General features: G+C 45.9%; 2 protein-coding genes across 3 annotated transcripts in view; one reads left to right on the forward strand and one right to left on the reverse strand.

Annotated features, from left to right (window-relative positions):
• LOC139055926 (uncharacterized) overlaps nt 1-11,742 on the reverse strand; it is a 66,730-nt gene extending 54,988 nt beyond the window's left edge. Inside the window, exon 1 of the mRNA XM_070533579.1 lies at nt 11,712-11,742. The gene's annotated coding sequence lies outside the window, so the exon portion shown is untranslated. The remainder of the gene's footprint in view (nt 1-11,711) is intronic.
• Nucleotides 1-20,486, forward strand: part of LOC135912789 (monocarboxylate transporter 3-like) — a 210,638-nt gene that overhangs the window by 21,973 nt on the left and 168,179 nt on the right. The window contains exon 1 of one of the 2 annotated variants that reach the window (XM_065445336.2): nt 3,894-3,991. The exons of the other annotated variant lie outside the window; for it this stretch is intronic. Coding sequence (XP_065301408.1) covers nt 3,975-3,991 — 17 coding nt within the window. The 5' untranslated portion in view covers nt 3,894-3,974. Of the gene's footprint in view, nt 1-3,893; nt 3,992-20,486 lie in introns of those variants that run through there. 2 annotated transcript variants of the gene reach the window in all.

The following is a 20,486-nucleotide window of genomic DNA, read 5'->3' on the forward strand; positions in this document are numbered from 1 at the left end:
CTTTTAACCGCACTCAGGAGCGTTTTTTCTGGTCCAGAATGCGGGACACAGTCAAGCACTACGTCGCCAGTTGCGAACAATGTCAACGCTACAAGCGCCTCACGACCGCTTCGCCAGGTCTTCTCCAACCTCTGCCGCCGCCTCGCCTGCCGTTTGAACAAGTGGGTATCGATCTTCTGGGCTCATTTCCCCGATCATCTAATGACAACCGCTGGGTGATCGTACGCTTCGACCATCTGACCCGTTACGCGGAAACGGCGGCCGTACCATTTTAACAGCTGCGTCCGTTGCGACGTTTTTGCTTCGATTCATCATTCTTCGACATGGTCCCCCCATGTCATCATTAGCGATCGCGGTCGTCAGTTCGTTGCGGACGCCGTAGAAGAGCTGCTTCGTCTCTGCAGTTCGCAGTTCCTTCATTCAACGCCTTACCACCCTCAGACAAATGGGCTTGTAGAACGTACGAACAGAACTCTAACATGCTGGCCATGTACGTATCTTCGGATCACAAGGACTGGGATGACGTACTCCCCTTCATCACCTATGCTTATAATACTGCAAAGCATGAGACGACCGATTACCGTCCTTTTTATCTCCTTTACGCACGTTCACCGCTAAGCTGCATTGACACTATACTACCGTTTGACCTTCACAGCGAGTACTCTGTTGCCAAGACGCTTTGTCTTGCCGAAGAAGCCCGGCGTATCACTCGTCTTCGTACTGTGGCATCGCAACACCGATCGAAAGAGCGCTATGACAGCCGACATCAGTCTTTCTCGTACGCTAAAGGAGACTTTGTGTGGTTGTGGACTCCGGAACGTAAACGTGCCCTATGTGAAAAGTTTTACCCCAGTACACGGGCCCATTCGTCATTCTAGATCGCTTGAGTGACTTGACGTACGTGGTGGCACGTTTGACGTCCGCTGGTCGTCGGTCTAGCTTGACCCAGTTAGTACATGTTGCCCGTATTAAGCGGTTTCACCCTACGCTTTCCGAGTGATTTGGACTTGCCCAGCGGCCTTCGTCTGGCAACCGGGGATTGCTACGGCATGAGCCGGGCGAGGAGAAGAAGAAGAAGAGGTTAGCTGGTGCAGCCTCGGGACGCCATGTTGACTTCACCATCAATCGCGTCCCTTGAATAAAGCCGGTTTAACGTTAACCGTAACAATATCATGAGAAGCAAACAAACAAGGACAACGAGTGAAATAGGGAAAAATACTTCTACTTATTAATTGAATTAAAGGAATGATAAATTACAGGCGATGAAAGTGGATGAAAGAAAAAACAACTTGCCGCTGGTAGGGAACGATCCCACGTCTTGGCATGACACATGCGTTGCTCTAACCAATTGAGCTACCGCGATGCGGTTTCGCAATCCACTACTACAACTAACCTTGGGAGTGTTCGCCAGCACCACCACTCATAAACTATAGCGGCGGATGTAGAACATTCTTTCCACCGCCGTTTGTTGGCTACTCATGATATTATTAATAAAAAGATCGGGCCCCTCGGTTAATGCTCTTTCTTGTAGTAATTACAGAGGCGCATCATCCTCTGTTTCCTATTATGAGGATGGTTGAAACCTGTCGCCACTATTTTCTCGTTTCATTGCAGCACAAAAGGCACCCTCTAGCAAGTGAACAAATAGATATAGACATAGCGAACATCCCCTCAATGATTCAGGTGCACAAAGATCGACTACCATATCACAAATTTTGGTCCTCAGATATCTCCTACCACCCATGGCGACTCATAGCTCCAAAAATTGAACTTTTGGTTGTGGGACTTCTCCGCAAACGAGATATGTTTATTTCCCACCACAATAACTGGCGTTATACTAGATATACTTTCGATACCCTGGGTATATTCGAGCGTACGCAGATGGTTCTTGCCAAACAAAGTCTTCTACAGCTACCTTTGTCATTCCATAATGGAACCTATACAAACGTTTAAACTACCTCACAAGACATCATCAACAATAGCAGAGCTCATTGCAGTAGTGTATTTGTTACGCTACATGAATTCAATCCAAAAAGGAGAACAATGGGTTATCCTTTGTGACTCGCAGGCAGCTTTGTCTTCACTTCATAGTGACATCAGCAATTCGCAAAACATGGCGTTATATTGCGAGACGCTATAGGAACTCACAAAAGCAAGTAAAGAAAATCGCAAAGTGCTGTTCCAATGCATACTAGGCCCCGGCAATATCCCTGGGAATGTTGCAGCAGACAAGGGAGCTGGAAAAGGACATGTTAATAACACCACATATGGTCTCCCTATAACGCAAAACAAAATAGCAACACATACTAACGCAGATGTCAGCCCGTGGTTGCAAAGCCACATGGTTTGGTCCTCTCCACACTAAATACGACAGCCCTTTAAACGTTGATTCACCGTATGCGGCTCGGTACCGTGCACACAATACACTTTCCACATAAAATTTCGACAACTGATTGCGCGGAATGTACTTGTGGCCACGGGGTGAAGATGTACAGCATATTCTGGTAGAATGTCTGTGGCATGACAGACGCAGGCAACTCTTAATACGTGCTTTCATTATTTTAGATCGCTGGCCCTTCAGCCTCAGGAAGATCTGAGGTCCTTCGCGAACATACTCATTGAAAAGACGAGCGTTACTGGCCTTTCAAAAATTTCTAGATGCGAGCAATATTCTCGGAAAGCATTGAGTAGAGTATTTAAATGTGATAAGCGCCTTCTATGGTTTTCTTTCACCCAACCTTGGCCAATCCAACGCTTGGTTTTACGTTCCTTCATATGAATTTATTCCGTGATTCCTAGGTAGAAGTTCCTAGGTAGAAGGAACAACAACCGCTGTTTTTACTCAAAGCGATGTCCCACTTTATGAGTTTCATATTATTGCGACATCATTTTATGCAGGGCTCGGCGTCGTTCGATGATACATAACTTATTACTATAGTGGGGAGTGGCCTCGAAAAGGCCAAATGCAATGTCACTTAATGGGCATAAAGCAAGCTCCCGTCCTGTTGTGGAAGCGGTTGCGAAGACGTCCCCACTACATACAGACAGTAGGAATGGTCAATAATAAAATATAAATAAATGTCACCAGTGCCTTGGGAAATAACAACCTGCTCGCTGGCCTCATTTTGCTGGCCTGCACCAAGGCCGCCCGAAATAGTGTATTTGTTGTTGCTCGACTGCTTGTGTTGGCTTTTGTCCTGGCATGTGCTGCTTTAGCGTGAGCCTCCCGCTAAAAGAGAAACAAGTCAAAAGTTAACAACCTACTGAAACTGACCTACATTCAGTGCGAATGGGCACAAAAGCAAGGTCTAGTACTATTGGCAAAACTGAGCTCATAATAACTGGCGCATTTAGGATTTCAAACCACTGAACTAAATATATAGATGTTCTACTTTATATGTTGGGGTGGCGGTACAAAGCAAGGTACGCACAAACGAAGAAAAACTTTATCTGACAATACACGTAGCCTACCTAACTCACTAAAAATAATGACTAGTATCAATCATGAGCTACGAAATTGCCATGTTGCCGTTTCCGCAGCTGGTAGGCCTCGTAGCACTTGCATTCCGCTCAATCTGCTGGACTCGTCATACCCGCCTTCATTTTCGTGCAGCTGTGGCGCGGAGTTAATAAAACTGCGCAGCAATGGCAACTCTCGTGTAGAGGCGCAATGCCTTCGAGGTGAAGTGAATGTCTCGTTGCCACGAGCGAACACTTGGCACTGCGAAGTTCGTGCGGTGCGCCTACCAGGGCATGTCACTGGAATGTGAACGAAAAAACATGTATAGGAAACAAATCCTCACGGCCGACAGTTCCATCGCGCACATGTGGCTTCCCATGAAGCTGCGTGAAATGAGATCAAAGCGACGCCAGCTGCAGCGGCAATGAACATCTCGCACTCCTCCGCTGCCTTCCAGTCTGGTCCCCAGCGCTTGAACGATTTCCTTCTATGTGCGCAATAAGCCGCTACAGTCATGACGACCGAAAAACGGTAAGCAAATACGTCTCTCTTTAACGTGTAAGCTTTCTTTATAATTTTTACTTGGCGCTCTATCACGTAAAACTACTGAACTATGTTTTGATTCCATTCTCCTGACGTCAAATTTACGTAAGCGCCGACGCAAGCATCCGGCGTTGACCCACACCGTTGCCTGAACAGCCCAATCAAATGCTCCCCTTGTTTATATGAGGTCACATTTCTTTGCTTTGAAATGAATAACATTGCCTACATTGAGCGGTTTTTATTGTCTAATTGACTGACGAGAGCTGAGGAGCACGCTCAATTGGAGAAGGTTTCCATGGGGCCGAGCCAGCTCACTGAAGAATAGATAACCGGATGAAAAAGGAAGTGCCGGCTTCTGCGACTGGACCATTTTCCATTACTTAGCTTGCAGTGGCTTGTCTAAAAATGTGCCGGCAGGAATCAGACAGTGCGAAATGGCACTAAAATGCGATCATCAGCAAAGAAGAGTTGGTACAGCGATGTCGTATACGTAGCGAAATGGCTCGATAACGTTCTACAGCCACACTTAAAGGTTTATTATAAGAAAACAAGCCCATGATCTCCGGCAGGTGCGAGTAGGCAGTGCCTGAGTGATCGACGGCAGCTATATCCTATCGTTTTCGGAATGGGGCAGTCTGTGGCTATTCAGGAAAAAATCCAGTTTTGTTCGACATATTATTGCAGTTTTAACGCGTACACGTCCCTTTGACGCAATGCGCTTTCGCGGTTTGGTTACGTCTCGTGACAGACAGGTGAAGTGGGTGCCGCCTGAAACCTTTTGGCCAATAGCGGAGGGTTAAGGGCGAACCGGCGTCGAATCATCATTAATTATTTTTCTTTTCTGCAGTCGAATCATGCATAATCGGTGTGTACACGTCATCTCATATTCAGAGGTAGCGCGGTTTTCGTGACGTCGCATGACATACAGGCGAAGGAGGAGTTGTCCAAAAATCGTATTTGTCCAATAGCGGAGGGCTGATAGCAGAATTCGAATAGAAAAGCTTGCAATAGCTTTGTGTTATAGCGCCCCTGCTCTGTATTTATTGTCGCGTTCAATGTGCCCCCATGTGAACTTGCACATATACCACGCGATAAGCGAGTTTGTAACCCAGAAGCATAGAATTTGCCCTTGTTGAAGTAATACGAATTCAAAGGTCCAGTTGATTCTCGCTGTCAGATTTCAGAAACTAGGAATCAGGGAATTTATCGGTTTGTCTGGCTTCAGAGACATCAATATTCTAAATATATTCAATAGTAAGTAGGAACCTACGCTTTCCCTATGTGCACGTACCTTCCTAAATCACGCCATTTAAAAGTAGGCGTAGCCTATTTTTACGACAGCCTCCTTCGGTACACAAATATATGGCCCAAATTTATTCAGTGAACTAGCTCTCGAGTCAAACTTGCTTAGTCGGCGAAATGGAGCCTACAGAGATTCAGCCACAAACTCTTGAACTGTCATACCTCGTGAAACCAATTATAATCAATCTACGTAATCATTTATCAACGTCAAGGGAATATCACGTGACTCACTTTCTTCCTACGTGCTTTAAGACTCTGAAAGCACAGTGAGCTTCAAAACAGAGCTAATATTTGAATAAAATGTTAAAGACAAGCTAGGGTGTCGTATCCAAGTACTAAGAAAGTCGAATTTCAGTACGTGAAGACGGAAGTAAAATACAGCTACTTTTGAAACACTTACTTAAAACACGCCCAGTCACTCTCGTTTTGTCAGCACGGCGACCATTATAACATAGCAATCTTAAAACGATATAGAATGCCAAACGAGTTCATGAATAGCTATCCCAAGCAATAAGAGAGCTAGCTTGAAAAGTGTAAAACAGGAATATTTGTCAACATCAACACAAACTGCACAAGGATAGAAAACACAGGACACAATGAAAATAGGCGCAGCATAAGAATGTTAATATCGATAAACTAGCTGCACTGTTCATGTGTGCACATTGTGTGGTTTCCTTTCAAGTGTGTGTTGACAGTTTCTTCATGCCTTCTTTTAAATGGAAACTTAAGAACGCCTGTTACGCGAGGATCTTGCCAGCCAAAGCTACACTTAAGACTGCAAAGAATTCCTGCATATCCCATCGCATGATGATTGTCGATGCTAAGGGGTCCAGAACCACCCTTTGGGCTTGGTAAAAGAACAGAGTTCATGGATAGCGGATGCTGCTGTGAACATCTAACAGAGATTTTGCAGTCATGATTGGCGCCAGGAGCTCGCGAGCGCTGCGAGAAGTCACCTTTTTCCCAAACGCGCTCTTTTCACGCAAAGCCTTCTCCTCCCCCGTTTCGAAGCTGCTGGTGGCGTCCATGTTCCGTCATTTATCAGATTCCCACACACGGCTGCTACTGTCCAGTAGGTGGCCCCATTCAAGACGGGCGTTTTGGATCAGTGAGATTCTTCCTACTGTTGCTGTGAATACTTATTGAAGGAGGCAAGTAAATGTTCTGAAGTATGCAAAAATGCACGTTTCAACTTTGCATAATGATTACGTACTTCCAAAAGAAGCTGACTATAATCTGCTCATGCTTGGCCACGGGCGCCCATGTAGGAACAAAACTTTGCCCACACTACTTGTCTGTGATGACACCATTAAATGTCGCTAATTTTGATTAGTGTTCAACAAAGCAATAGCCTCAAATTAGGCGAAACTTCAGGTCAGACCATATGTGCGCTTGCCATCGTGCACTCACTGCTGGCCTCTCCTGCGTCGACGCCTTGGGAGGCGTTGCTTCGTATTGAGTTATTGTTGTCGCTTCAAAAGGCGCAATCTGTAGGTGACTACTACCCGTCAGCCGAGCTGGTGCAGGACAAAGCCGGTTCGCACCCTGTAGCACACAGCCAGGCTGAAGTACGCGAGCGAGAGCACCCACATAAGCCCAAGTATGCATGAACATAGCAAACGCTGCGCATAACCACTACAGTTGCGTACAACTGTAGTACAGCGAGCTACGTCTGCTATAGAGCATAGACACTGCAGACGCCGCGGTGTGCCACGGTGAACCCTTTAACTAATCTCCCTGCAGCTCGGTGTGGACAACCGAATTTGCCGTCCTAGGCGCCGAAATTGGTAATAGTTGTGTCTACGCGAACATCCAAAATAAAATTTGAACGGTGCACCACGGTGACGTTCAGCGGGGGAAGCGCTGCCGCCATGCCCCGCTGCGCTTTCACCTGCGAAGGCTTTGAAGAAGGAAAGAGAGCACCGCGACGAGATAAAAGGCTATCTCTGACTGACAATGGCTCCGCTCCTGTTGAATGCTTCGAGGTACTTTTCCTTGCACAGTATTTATAAAATAACCTTTCTCAACAGCATATCTATCTAATAATAATAGCCTGAATTATTTCTTAAATGCATTCTCGGCTTCTATCAGAAGTGTTTCATGGCCTTTTTAATGCAATTAGCATTCAAGCAGTGCCGCAACACTCCTTACTGCTGAAGAAAGCTTGTTTTTAAAGATCAGTAGTGGTCATTCTGAGATTTCTGTTGCTTCGGTGATATTCCACATCCACCCTCTCCGAGATCAGCCCACTTTGCTGGGACAATGGCACTCCGGCGTCCGCCATGACCACGAGGGCCTCACGACGGCTGTGTGAACACGACGCAGGGAGGACGATGGAATGAGTCGACAAAGTGGCAGAGCCATTATGCCGACGATGACGATTCTGAAATGATGGCGTTGATAAGAAGACATACTGACCACGACGGCATGCCTACAGTGGGATGGTGACGACTGTATGACGACGGTGTGACAGGCATCGGATGACAAAGTTGGAATGACGACGATGGAAAGACCGTGATGATTTAACGCGATGGCATTTATTATTTATTACAAATGCCGTAAGTGTGCAACAAAAAGAAACTATTCCTTTATTATACACTGTTGGTTAAACATTTGAAAGTTGGTCATGACCTTGAATTGGTACTGCCGGTGCGCAAAGGTGGTTTTAGTATTTCGCGGTATTCTGTACTGCAAAAACGACTACGAAATGTATTAGTTCTGCTTAGCGCAATGTCAAAATTGAGAGAATGCTCTAGCAGATACCAAGCGTGATCACGAGAAGAGGTTAGTTCATCGCGCTGGCACTTGTGATAATATATTTTATGCAAAATTTCTAAATGATACATCTTACGGTGCGACGAGAGGCGTGGTAAGCTCAGCCTCGATTTCAAGACACGTATCCTAGCATGGTGGTGTAATTAGACAATATTAAACGAACACAGCTATTGTGCACCATTTTAAGTAATTCATTAAGATCTGAACAAGTTGTATACTATAATGATGTTGCATATTCTTGTTTGGAGCGGTTTAGCGTTTCGTGTAGTAAACGCTTAACTGATGAGGATGGTTTTGAAAAGCTTGGCCGAATGTAGCTCAACAGGCTGTTAGATTATAAGCGTGTGGTATGTGGGTGCCCGAACCTATATCAATGGTTACGTGTATACTGAGATACTTCTGCTATGACACAGTAGACGCGGTCTTTGACACAGTCGGATTACTTTGCGTTTTGTAATATGTAATTCCATAAGCGAAGTGTTGCTAGAGTAATAACACTGAGATAAAATTCGTGTGTTACATCGATATAACAAGCTATTTTTTCTGAAGACTACACAGTAATTAGCGAATCATTGAACATCTAAAGTAACGCATGCAGGCAAGTTATTATTGTATAATATTAAAAGAAGAATACGAGGTACCAGCCCTAAGGTAAGTCTCAGTGCACGGTAGAAGGCTGAGCATGAGTGTTCTTAGTTGAAACTAAGTGCAAGCGATTAATGAGAAAGCATTCAATCCATTTTAGTTTGTATCGTAACAATTCATGAAGCATCCTGTCGAGTGCCTTTGAAAAGCGAAAAAAATATATGCAATCCCCAAATAAAGAGTTACGAAGAATCACAACTAATTTCTGCATGAAAGGCATTACAGGTTTGCATGTTAGTTGTGTTTCGAAAGATTACGTTTTGCGAGAACTGCGTTGTGATGCAGAAAAAAAAAGGAGTAAGATTCAAAAAAGTTCACAGGACATGAAAACAAGATTCGCTCCAGCCGTCTACATAGAGAACTGTGAGCGCTATTGGCGGGTAACTAGGCGCGGCATGTTTGTTATTTCATTTCTGCTGTAGACTCACCTTCCCAATTAATTGTCTTGGAGGGTGGAGGCTTCAACAAGTGACTTCTATGTGATTTTTATTAAGGTTACATGTATCTCGTTGTCCCAGCGAACAACAAACAGCACTTTTTAACAACGTGGAGGTAATTTAATCCCAACGAAGTGTTTCGGATTATTTCAGTGGCATAACTTTAGCCACACTATTGTTAGTTATTAAGAGTCGGTTCATCACTGGGTAAATAAAAGCGTTTAGAGGTGGCATATTTAAGCTAGTAAATGCACAAAAATTATGGGTGAAAACTTTATTAAGAACTGATGAACTGATTGCTGCGGATAATGACAACGGCTGTGGGACGACAACGCAATGGCGACAGTGGTCTGACAACGGCAACATCATCACAGAGGAATTTGAGACAGCACGATTATAATTCAGTGAAGCAGAAGGCACGGCGTCGATAAAATGAAGAAAGCGGTATGACATCAATAGGATAATATTTAGGGAATGATGAAGATGGTACGATGAAGCTAGACAATGACGCCAAGGCGACAATCGTGTGACGATGGCTACCTCACGATGACCACCTGACGAGAGGCAGATGAAGCTGGAATGACGACGATGGAACCACAACAACAGCATCACGACAACGAGCACATGCCTAGTGGCATAAGACGGTAGACAACTTGAATCGCTTGGTTGGGGCGTGAGGCTGGATATATACGTGATAGACTCAAAGCACCTTATTAAAGACAAAGCTGCTTATCGCGATAAATACCCGAGGAATTTTTTCGAAGCAACATTCGAAGTAAAGGATAATCATGAAGTTATTTATTAGGGTCTGCAAATATTCGCAACAGGTGTAGCTTCTCCACAATGTTCAATTGTTGCATGGCATATCGTAGGTGAAATGAATCATCTCAGCTCCGTCAGCTTCGAAAGGCGGGGCAGCCACTTGCAATTAGAAAAAAGCAACGAAAATTTGATATATAGAAACGTTCACAGGCACTTCACAGAAAAGTCTACCTGTGTCACTTTGAACATCACAAAAATGCCATGTTTCTTACAGTTTTGCAATAACATACGATATTGCGACGGACAGTATGAACATGCAGCTACCAAACAGGATGTTCTACCCGAAAGTGCTCGAAATATACGTGATGGTTCATAGAGGAAAACACATAACCTGCATGACGATAATGCGCCGACGCGGATATCCATGTAATTCCACGGAATTATAACAAAAACGTATTATGACGTACAGTTCAGTAATCATAAATTCAATAAATTGGAATGCGTATGTCATCTGCGTATTCGTTTTTTTTTTCAAAACAATTTGTTGCAATACATCATGCATGGCCTGTAGGAACTAGGCGTTGCTTTACATTGTAAAATGTTATAACGAATATGTATGAACCAACGCTTACTATTGAGGATGTCACTTTCATCACTCTCATCAGCATTTTCCGCCCCAATGCTATAGCAAGGAGTTGTAAATAATTGGTCTGGCATATTGCGTGGAATCACAGCGAAGAACGGCAAGCACATATTACACATTCAGAAGGTAACCATGAAGAACTGACTGAGACGAAAATATTATACAACATCATGGAACAACATCTTGTAAACTATAATCAACACGCTTTCTGTTACAATGACATACAGAGAAGTGTCGGATAAACTGTAAGCACATAACCCACATCCACACAGGACCCTCTCACGTGAAGACGCCGTAACATGGCGACAATTACAGACCAATGCATACCCCCATTCAAGTTCCCTACACACAATGCACCCTACGCTATATTCATACAAATGTCCCCTTTGTAACGATTACGCCTCCCTATATCCCACCACATGGGCACGCCCCAACGTGAAGGCGGCCCCGCAAATACGTAACCTCACACCTGAGCAGTGGGAGGCCGTGCTGACTAGTTCCGACCCTTGTGGCCAGCAGCAACTGGTGCGGCGGGCCCGGTTGACCGCAAGAGCCGCCGGAGCCCTTGACTAAGGGCGCCTCCCGCACATGCAGAAAGACACCTGCTTGTCCTTTCGTTCCTTTTAAATAGATGTTTCTCTTCCTCCACGTCCTTCTCCTCCTCCTCAGTAGAAAACTGAACTCGGGTAGCAAGCTCTTTTCTAGGAGCCAGCTGCCGACCGGTGGGATTTCTAAAGAGGTCGCTGAGCTTCTCCTTGAAAGCACCCCAGCTAGAGGCCTCGTCCTCTTGTGTCCGGAACCAGACAGGAGGAGTTCCGCCCAAGTAGAATAGGACATTCGCTAGCATAATGGTAGCGTCCCAGCCATTGTTTTGGCTAACACGCTCATACAGGTTGAGCCAACCCTCAACCTGGACGTTATCTTGGCCGGAGAATATGCCAGGATCGCGGGGGTTGGTGACCGTAATGTACCTTGTTGGCAGGGTCGCAGGAGTAGATGAAGACATCACCGGGAGCCATGGCGGAAATCAGCATTGTGCGGCCGGAGCGGAGCTCCGTGGCGAAGACGGGAAGCAGCCGTCTCCCCCAAAAGGTTACGCGAACGAAGGATTAAGGACTAGAGACTATTTACAAAGTATACTTACAAAGGATAGCGTTGGCTGTTCAGCCGACGGCTCGAGTGCCAGAGAGCGTTCGTCATCTTCTTTGCGGCGCCCGCGTGCATCTTTCACAAGAAACACGCAATATGCATGTATGGATATATATGTACAACCCCGCCCCCCCCACGCACACACACACACACACACACACACACACATATATATATATATATATATATATATATATATATATATATATATATATATATATGGGGTTTGGTAAGCTAATCAGGCCCCAGCCCACTCTCACCCCCCCCCCCTGAAAAAATGAAGACTTTCCACCTATACTGTGTGCCAATGCAAACATACCAAATGACCCTAGCGGGTGTGAGTGGAGTTAGATCTGGGTACATAGCATCAAGTGTGCACGGTTCCCGAAGAATCTTAACTACATTAAACGACAAATTATTCTCTGTGGGATATTGAGCAGGTCTCGAAAAGTAAAACGCTTTGAGATCAGCAACTGGGTACGTGCATGCATAGAGGTCCCTAAATGCTATCTTATGGACGTTAGCTACCCAAGTTCGTTTGGCTGTTTGAGTGACAGCGGAGACCGACCAACACACATCTCACACTCTAATGAGGCTGGAAGCGCCAAGTGCATATTATAGTTAAAAAGAACATGCAAGCATTAGTAAGCCTGATTCCCGGCTGCTAGCGCCACGCAAGTTGCGAGAGTCAAAGCATAAAATGTAGCTGCAAAAAGCTTAGTCGCAGCGTGTCTAATCAACTGTACCTCTTGTAGACGTTCAACTATGACACGCAAAGAGCCTTCAAGCACTCATCAATCCAACACCACGCCGCATAGACTCTTCCTCTTTGTACGCGATGAAGTTGCTTTGCACTGCGAGGGTCAAGACAAAAATTTTCCTCGTCACAAGGTTCAACCAACTAAACACGTGACTTGGAAATATTCAAACAGCAAGCAAAAGGCCTTGGCGCGAAAAACTAGCCCGCGCAAAAGGGTAACAAAACAGCGCACTTATGCGTGTTGTCGTACTCTGCACTACGTCCACTTGATGCCTGAAATTACGAGCTTGCGCAACCGTTCCCACATTGCGGTGCACGGCGGCCTACGTCACTGCACTGTGGCGTAACAAATGAAGTCAATCAAGCTGCTATGAAGCCATCGTTTTTAGCGACGGAATTTACATGCATTCAGCGTCAGCATATGCCAACCACGCGTATACGTCACCAGTTTCTATTCCAATGATGGTAGACTAGACCGCCAGTCACTTAAATGGTATGCTGGGCGTCTTTTACCAGAATTGTGCTGATTTTTTATTCCAATTTTAAGTCAAGCTGCTCTGTCTAGATTTATATGTACAGTTTCTCTGACGACTGAGCGCGGCTTGTGGAATCGCTTTCTGTGTAAGCACAAACTGGTTAGGGTCGACCTCAATCGTGTGTCCTCAAGCTGATTTCCTCTTGGAAATCAAGCTCACTCCCATATCTTGGAGAAAAAATTTACTGCCCACAGATTGGAGTTTTGGGGATAGCATAGAATAATAATTGTACCCCCTGCCTATGGGAAGCTTTTACATGGATTTATGACAGCTATTTCGCATTTTTCTCTTAAATGCGCAGACTTTCAGAAATTTTATCTCTATATATAGGCAAGCCAACGTGGAAGGAAACCAATCTGTAGATCATCATGGACTGGCTCCTAAATGTAACTGCAGCACGCGCATTCGCTGTATAGCGGCGAGACCACAGGGTAAGTGTAAAGGAAAACCGACTCTGGCACCCGCCATGGCAGTGGCTCGGTTTACCTAACGATGCTGTGAACCCACTCGCTCTTATTCTGCCGCATGCTGCCATGCTCTTTGTTTTCGTTACTCACACTCTCCACAACAAACCTTCGCTAGTGCTTCTCCCCTGTTTTTTTTTTTGCAGGCTGCTAGCACAACCACAGCGCACTCCATGCTGTAGAAATTTGACATTAAACTGTGAATTTGAGAAGCAACTCTTAAGGGTCCGAAGGCGCAATATAGCAGGCCAAAGCAGCCAAAGCAGACGGCAACAAAATAACGATGCTGTGGGTCAGTCTTATTGCAAAAACGACGGGTGCAGGACGGCTGTTTGATAAGTGTTGCGAGGTTAGACAGATTGCTTTGATTTGATGTCGACTTTTCTCTAGCGGTATCATGCTACGCAGCGGACGCATTACGCTGTATTTTTACACTCGTGATTTGAGCCTTCAGATCGCTCATTGTTTTTCCTGCGTTCATTGAACCTAAAGTAGATTTCTCATGGCGTATGCAATGTTTCCAGGTGATTAAGCTGGTTTTATGGTAGCTTAGAGACGTCATGAGTGGTTTCGTTCTCTGATGACGTTACGAGCATGACTCAAGAAACGAAAGATTTACTCATGGTGCCACCCAGGATACATTGGGCGTTCATTGAGGGGAGCGTGAATGTTCCTTAGAGCTGTTGCTATGTTCCTAGCGAAACGGAATGTAGATGAAAGTTCAGTTTTCGGTTATAGAGTTCTTGTAGTCATGCATCACTACTTTTTTAACTGCTGTTCCCTGCAATGTTAACCATTCATACTTTTTTCCATTAGTCATTGTCATATCCACACACAGCCACAGAATGTAGCAAAACCCTGAATATCTGCGATGTTTCATGTGCTACTCACAGCATCAACAGACTGCGCGCAGAAGGTATTGAGAGCTTCTATATATAATCTGCGCGGGTTCAAACGTAACCAGCTTACGCGCTAGGCGCAGTTAAATTGACTTAGCAAATTTCGAGCCAGAAAATTTAACCAGGATGATCGCGGCAAACTAGCAAAAGCAGCTTGAGCTGAAGCCGACGAGAAACGATTATGTTTACTGACAAGTGACAAGCGAGATATAGCGCAAGCGCCTGTAGCGAGAACAGAAACAGATGGCAGACCGGGAGGAAACGGCGACTGCCAGTTGGGGACACAGGAACGACAGAACGACGCCAAATCTAGCGGCTGGCGCAGTGCAACTAGGGATCTCGCCGTTTGTACAAATGGCGAAACTGCCCTTTCGCTGGATCGGAAAGGAAGTACTGTTACCAGATCAACCGGCTCTCCTGTTTATTTTACTCCGGGAGTGAGCCATTGCACTGAATGTTCGTACTTCTGCAAAAACAAAAAGTAAAGTCGTAACGCTCACTTCACGTGAATATACTTTTTTGTGCACATCGCCGGTCAGATTTTCAAATCTACGCACAAGACTGAGAGACCGAATCAATTCTTGTGACGTGGTACTTGTCAATGAAAAGATAACCGTTACATAGCAACGTTGGCGAAACGCTGCAGAACTTTGGAGCACATCCAGCCCTGCACACATACACGTAACACACAACCAAGAGAGACTCTATCATTATATATAAGTACTATTTGGGTGCCTGGAAGCAGCCTAATGAGCAGCTTTGTTGTTTTAAAAGATATTACTTATCTGCTACCTCATATAAGATTCGACTCTCTGAAATTAATGCAAGGCTTAAATCAACACACAGCTGTTAATACGGGATAGAGTAAAGAAATGAGAACAATAGATCATTTTCTTTTATCAAAATTAGGGTGCAATTTATGGGATCTAGAGTTATAGCGAACACTGTATGCAGATGCGGGCAAAAATTGCTCCTAGTTGCGCCATTAGCTCTCACGATAAAGATGTAAATGTACGTGCTCCGCTGCAGAATAACTGCGTATGAAGTACTTGTAGGAGACAATCAATGTATTGGCTAACCTAAGTCCCAATAAATTAGGAACCTCTAAAAGTGCGCTGTGATGCCTTCTTGCGCCGCACTACTTGCTCATCATACAGAAGCTGAGTCTTGGTTGGAAAATGCAGCTATATTCAATAATAAGAACTAATTTTCACACTCACAGCCAGCAGTTATGTTCCTAAATCAGCATCTGGACTAAACGAAATCGTTAAAGCAATATTTAAAGCAGCGCTGTGATCAAAACAACGCTCCACAATAACTGTGCCGCTGAGACGGCTCACCAAGTCGTTTCATTTACAGTACATTTTACTCTCTTACTTGGGAAGCCATGTACATTAATGCCCAAATATATGAAATCACTTTATTTGATTAGGGTATTTCTTATTGTCAACGTCACACTGCAACAAAGCCTTTAAACATACCATGCATGTGCAAATAGCCCTGATGCCACTGAAACGGTGTCTGCCATCGTCATTACTATGTGGCGCATTTTTAACAGAACACCAGAAATTGTTTACAAGCCCACGCGGATGCCGAGCCCAAATACAACGAACGCCTTCACTCAACGAAAGTATGTTCGTTATGTCAGAAGTTCGGTATAAGCTACCTTTTCCTCGAAGCTACTGATAAAAAAGCAGAACAAAGCGCAGAAGAGACGATTTGTTACAGTAGAATGATTTATGCGGCCCTTACTGGCAGAACGGAGTTAAGTACAAATAGTGTATATCATATCTGAAGCTAGTCAGTCTCCTGAAATGGACGTAGGCGGAGCCCCTAAAAAGTGGGGACACAGCTGGACGTTCACTGGTCCTTAGGTCATCCTTCCAACTTATGGCCTCGTTTTCCTTAGCATCGCATCTGTGCATCAATTACAGCAGTGATTGAACGTCTTATAGCAGTTACTACGCATGCATCCCCCTCATCCCTTCAACTTTGTCAAAACATTTACCTTCGCGGTTCACTCCGTTCGGTTTAACAGAACTAAGCAGGCTGGCGTGTCGGCATAGATGTAGGTTTTCTCGTATGGTCCTTGGCAAACACTTCGGGTCTTGAGAAAATATTCGCAATAGATAATAAAGTGGTGTAAATTGCATCGCGATACGCCGGCATGACTGTATAGGCTGCATTTCAGGAACTAGCACCCACAAGTCACTCACACAGAATGAAAACATAGGCATGAACATGTGCCGACATTATAGAAATACGGTCAGTTTCTGGAGCCTCCACGCGTTCTTGGAAATTCTCCGCCCGTATTTTCGCCGAAATGATCACCGCTAATGTGCGCCAAGCCGAGATACAGCGAGCTGCAGGAGGAGGAGTATATTTTAAGGAAGAGAAAGGAGAAGAGTTCGGCCTGGAGAACGTGTATCTAGCCTGGTGCTCCTCCCTCATTGGAGCAAGCGGAAGCGGAAGATACAGGGAAACGTAGGTGGCAGGTGACTATGACATGGTACACCGAGCTGCTGTATGCAGGGTGTCCCAGCTAACTTCAGTCAGAGTGTAAAGATATGCTAACGCCACGTAACTGGACAGAACAAAGAGGATGTTGTTTGCGGTCGCTTGGAGATACTCAAATTATTTCTTTCATTCCACCTAATTATATAATTAGTCATAATTATTTATTCAACATTTCAAACATTATCATTGGACGAAAAGTGTCAATGAGAAAATTGTATAGCGACATGAAATAGTCCCGATACAGCTATCTGCTGCTCAATGCGTGCTACATAAAGTGTTTTTTCCGAGCGTGAAAGAAGCCCGCGAATACACGCAACGTGCCTCGAGCAGCAAATCGCGCAGCTACATGTATTACTCGCAACGTAGACTTCGCTCGAGATCTTGACCGGGATCTCGCGAGTCTTCCCGCCCGAGAGGAGTTGTGTGGCTGGCGAATGGTGGGCCACCATTCATTCTGGCCCGCTAATTTCTTCCTTTGATTCCGAGATCTTTTACGACAATACGTGGCAGCCGTGAAGTGCTAGGCGTGGCATTGGGTGAACAGCGGAGTGCATTCGTAATGTCGCGAAAGGTTTGCCGTACCACACTTTGCACACCGATTCACGTCCGCGCGGTGTCTCGCCGTCCAGCACAGTTGGCACACTTGTTTTGCTGAGCTGTATACAAGGAACAGCCTTTCTCTCCGCCCATCTTATACACGGTGAAAGGCACTTCCGCCTCTGCTAAAGTGATGAGAGCCGAGCGGGTATTAGTTAGCAATCTCGCATACATAATTTCATGTCCGGGCGCGGAAAGTTCTTCCATCAGAGCCCTTACGGAGGTTCCACGGGTTGTGCCGTGGATGACCCCTTTGCCCGAGTTTTCAGGCGTTGCTGCGTCTGCGGTCACTGAGTATTCTTTCTCCCCGAATTGGAGCAATCTGATTCCAATGAGCGTGACAGCGTGCTCTTTGTCGGGTAAGCTCGCGATGGCGATATTTTGTTGCGGCTCTTTCCTCGCGATCATGGCATGCGTGCACGTTCCGATTGGTTGCTTACTTTCCCGTTTTATGTTGTTTGGGACGGTACCCGTCTGCCACCTGGCAAACGTAAATCTTTCCCAAGGACGGAAAATCACCTTGTGCGCATCCTTCCGTAGCGGAGGGTATGGTCTGTGCAGCGCTACCGCTGCCAGTTTAGCGTTTGGCGTCTCCTGTGTCTTAGTTTATGTGTATGTATTTTCTGGCGCTTTGCTCAACTTCAATTTCGACTTCCTGCTGTTTACTGTGATCAATGGATTGTCACTTTTGGGCTCTTTAGAAGGTTCTGACGTTACTGGGTCACGTTCCAACGTGTTCATGCACACGTGGTGCTGGGGCGGCGGCTCCGCGTCCATGCTGCGTATCGCCGCAGTGCAACGCCGAGCGAGTGCTACACCTAGCTTTACCCGTCGAAACGAAAACGTCGGCAAAATACATAATATATTGTGCAGGGATTTCAGGGTGGCCTCTAAAGGTATCTCTTGCGGCGCTGAGTGGCGTCAGTGTCAGGTCGATACGGCACGTAGTTCAGTAGATATTGATGTGAGAAGCAGCAGCTCATGTGAGGCGCATTCGCGTATACATACCTCTTCTTCTCTCGCCGTCGGAAGTCCGCGAGGCGGCACAAAAATTTTTCTGAGAAAGTAGCTGCTGGGGGCACTGGAGTCCAAAGGAACGCCACGTCAGGAATGAAACTTGGTGAGCGGCCATAGACGAGAAAAAAGGGACAAAAACCAGTTGTACGTTGCCTAGCCGTATTGTAAGCGAATGTCACGAATGGTAGGATTGCATCCCAGTTCGTGTGGCCGGGGCGCATGTACATTGCTATAATGTCTGAGAGGGTACCATGAAAACGCTATCTCAAACGCTATGTCAAGCGCTATGAAATCGTGTTGCGAATGGTGCTTTAGGTGCAGATGACGTCGGTAAGGATACAAGAGAAGAAGACTTTGCCACTTTCGCTGAGGAGAGTGCGCGGAGCTCCATGGCGTAAAAAATATTGCGTGAGGAAATCGGCTTCTTCAGCGGCAGTCTCCGATTATAGAGAGGCTGCCTCCGCGTAGCGCATTACATGGTCAGTTGCCGTCACAATCCAATGATTGCCATTTGAGGTCGTGGGAAGAGGGCCGTACAAGTCTATTCCAACGAATTCAAAAAGCGAAGCGGAACAAGAAAGAGGTTGCAAACAGTCAGAAGGAGTTGTCGGTAGTTTGCGGCTTTGACAATGAACACAGAATGTGAGGTACTTCACAATGGCTGAAGACAGACCAGGGCAGAAACAGCATTTCCTATTCTCTCGTAAGTCTTGTGGCAGCCTAGATGACCAGCCGTCAGATGGTCGTGAAAGGCTTCCAGCACCTCATATGTTACAGAGAACGTAATATTATTCTGACTCACTTATTGCCATCAACGTGGAAAATGTAGCGGTGTAAAGTCCTACTGAGCAGCTTGAACTCATTAAGTTGTCGACGAAGTTGGGCGTTCGGAGTTGGAAAAAAACCTTCAATGCGTTCGGGACATGACAAGTGGGTCAGGGAGGCAACACTGAACGACGACGTGGAGAAGGGGACCTGCGGTGACATTGACTAGATTTGACAGGCAGATTAGTAGGGTAGGAAAGAGAAGGTGACCGGTGGTAGGAAGTGCGGTAGAACGTGCACTGTTAGCCCCTTGCTGGACTCACGCCTGCATGTTCCTCGGTAGCATAGCCACGTTGCTCATCCTGTTGATGCCTTCGACAAAATCGGGAGATGAGCCCTCGATAGCCACTGTAATAGCAAATGGGTCTGGAATAAAGTGGAGTGTAGTAACACTGTACACGCACCAGCGGTGACAACGAAGGCACTGGAACGTAGTGTCCTGGTGTAGACAGAGGGGTGGTAATAGCTGGAAAGAGCACCGCAACGTCAGCATGCGCTGGTACCCCACGAGTGCAGGGGCTGTCAGAGCACGGTAGACGGAAAGCGGGGGGGATCTCTTGCCTAATAAAATCGCGCAAGCCGGTCGTTGAAAGAGGGACGGTACTTTGCGGAGCGCAAGAAGAGCACATCCTGTGAAGCTCTTCACCGACGATGTCACCGATCAATGTAAGAAAGTATATGACTGAAGGGAGACGAATGTCCGAGATACCGGTGCATAACCGAAGGGAATGGAGCTGCTCAAGTCGCTGGCAAGTAGTGATCACATCCTGGATGGTAGTAGAATTTTGCGTAGCAAGGGAGTTGAAGGTGACGGTGTTAATTCTTTTAATAATGTGTCGTACTGAGTCGTTCTGGGACATGGCGGCATTCGCATGCTGGTACACTGCAAGCGCATCCTTAATATCTGAGGTGTATTGTTCCCCAGGGAACTGGATGCGCTCACCGAGCTTCTTCGCGACCTGAGCGCGCACAGCGGCAGCGCCGTAAATCTGCCGAAGCTGTTGATGAAAGTCGCCCTGCAAGAAAGATGTGGCTATCGCTCCGAAATCAGGTTCTCGCGAAATCAGCCAGATAGGACAGGACATTCTGCAATTTCTTTGAACTTTCTCACTTGGAGCCAGTCCTCGATGTCATCCCCTTGCAGACCAGCGAAGA

The sequence above is a fragment of the Dermacentor albipictus genome, chromosome 2, assembly GCF_038994185.2.
Source record: "Dermacentor albipictus isolate Rhodes 1998 colony chromosome 2, USDA_Dalb.pri_finalv2, whole genome shotgun sequence".
In the NCBI taxonomy this organism is placed as follows: domain Eukaryota; kingdom Metazoa; phylum Arthropoda; class Arachnida; order Ixodida; family Ixodidae; genus Dermacentor; species Dermacentor albipictus.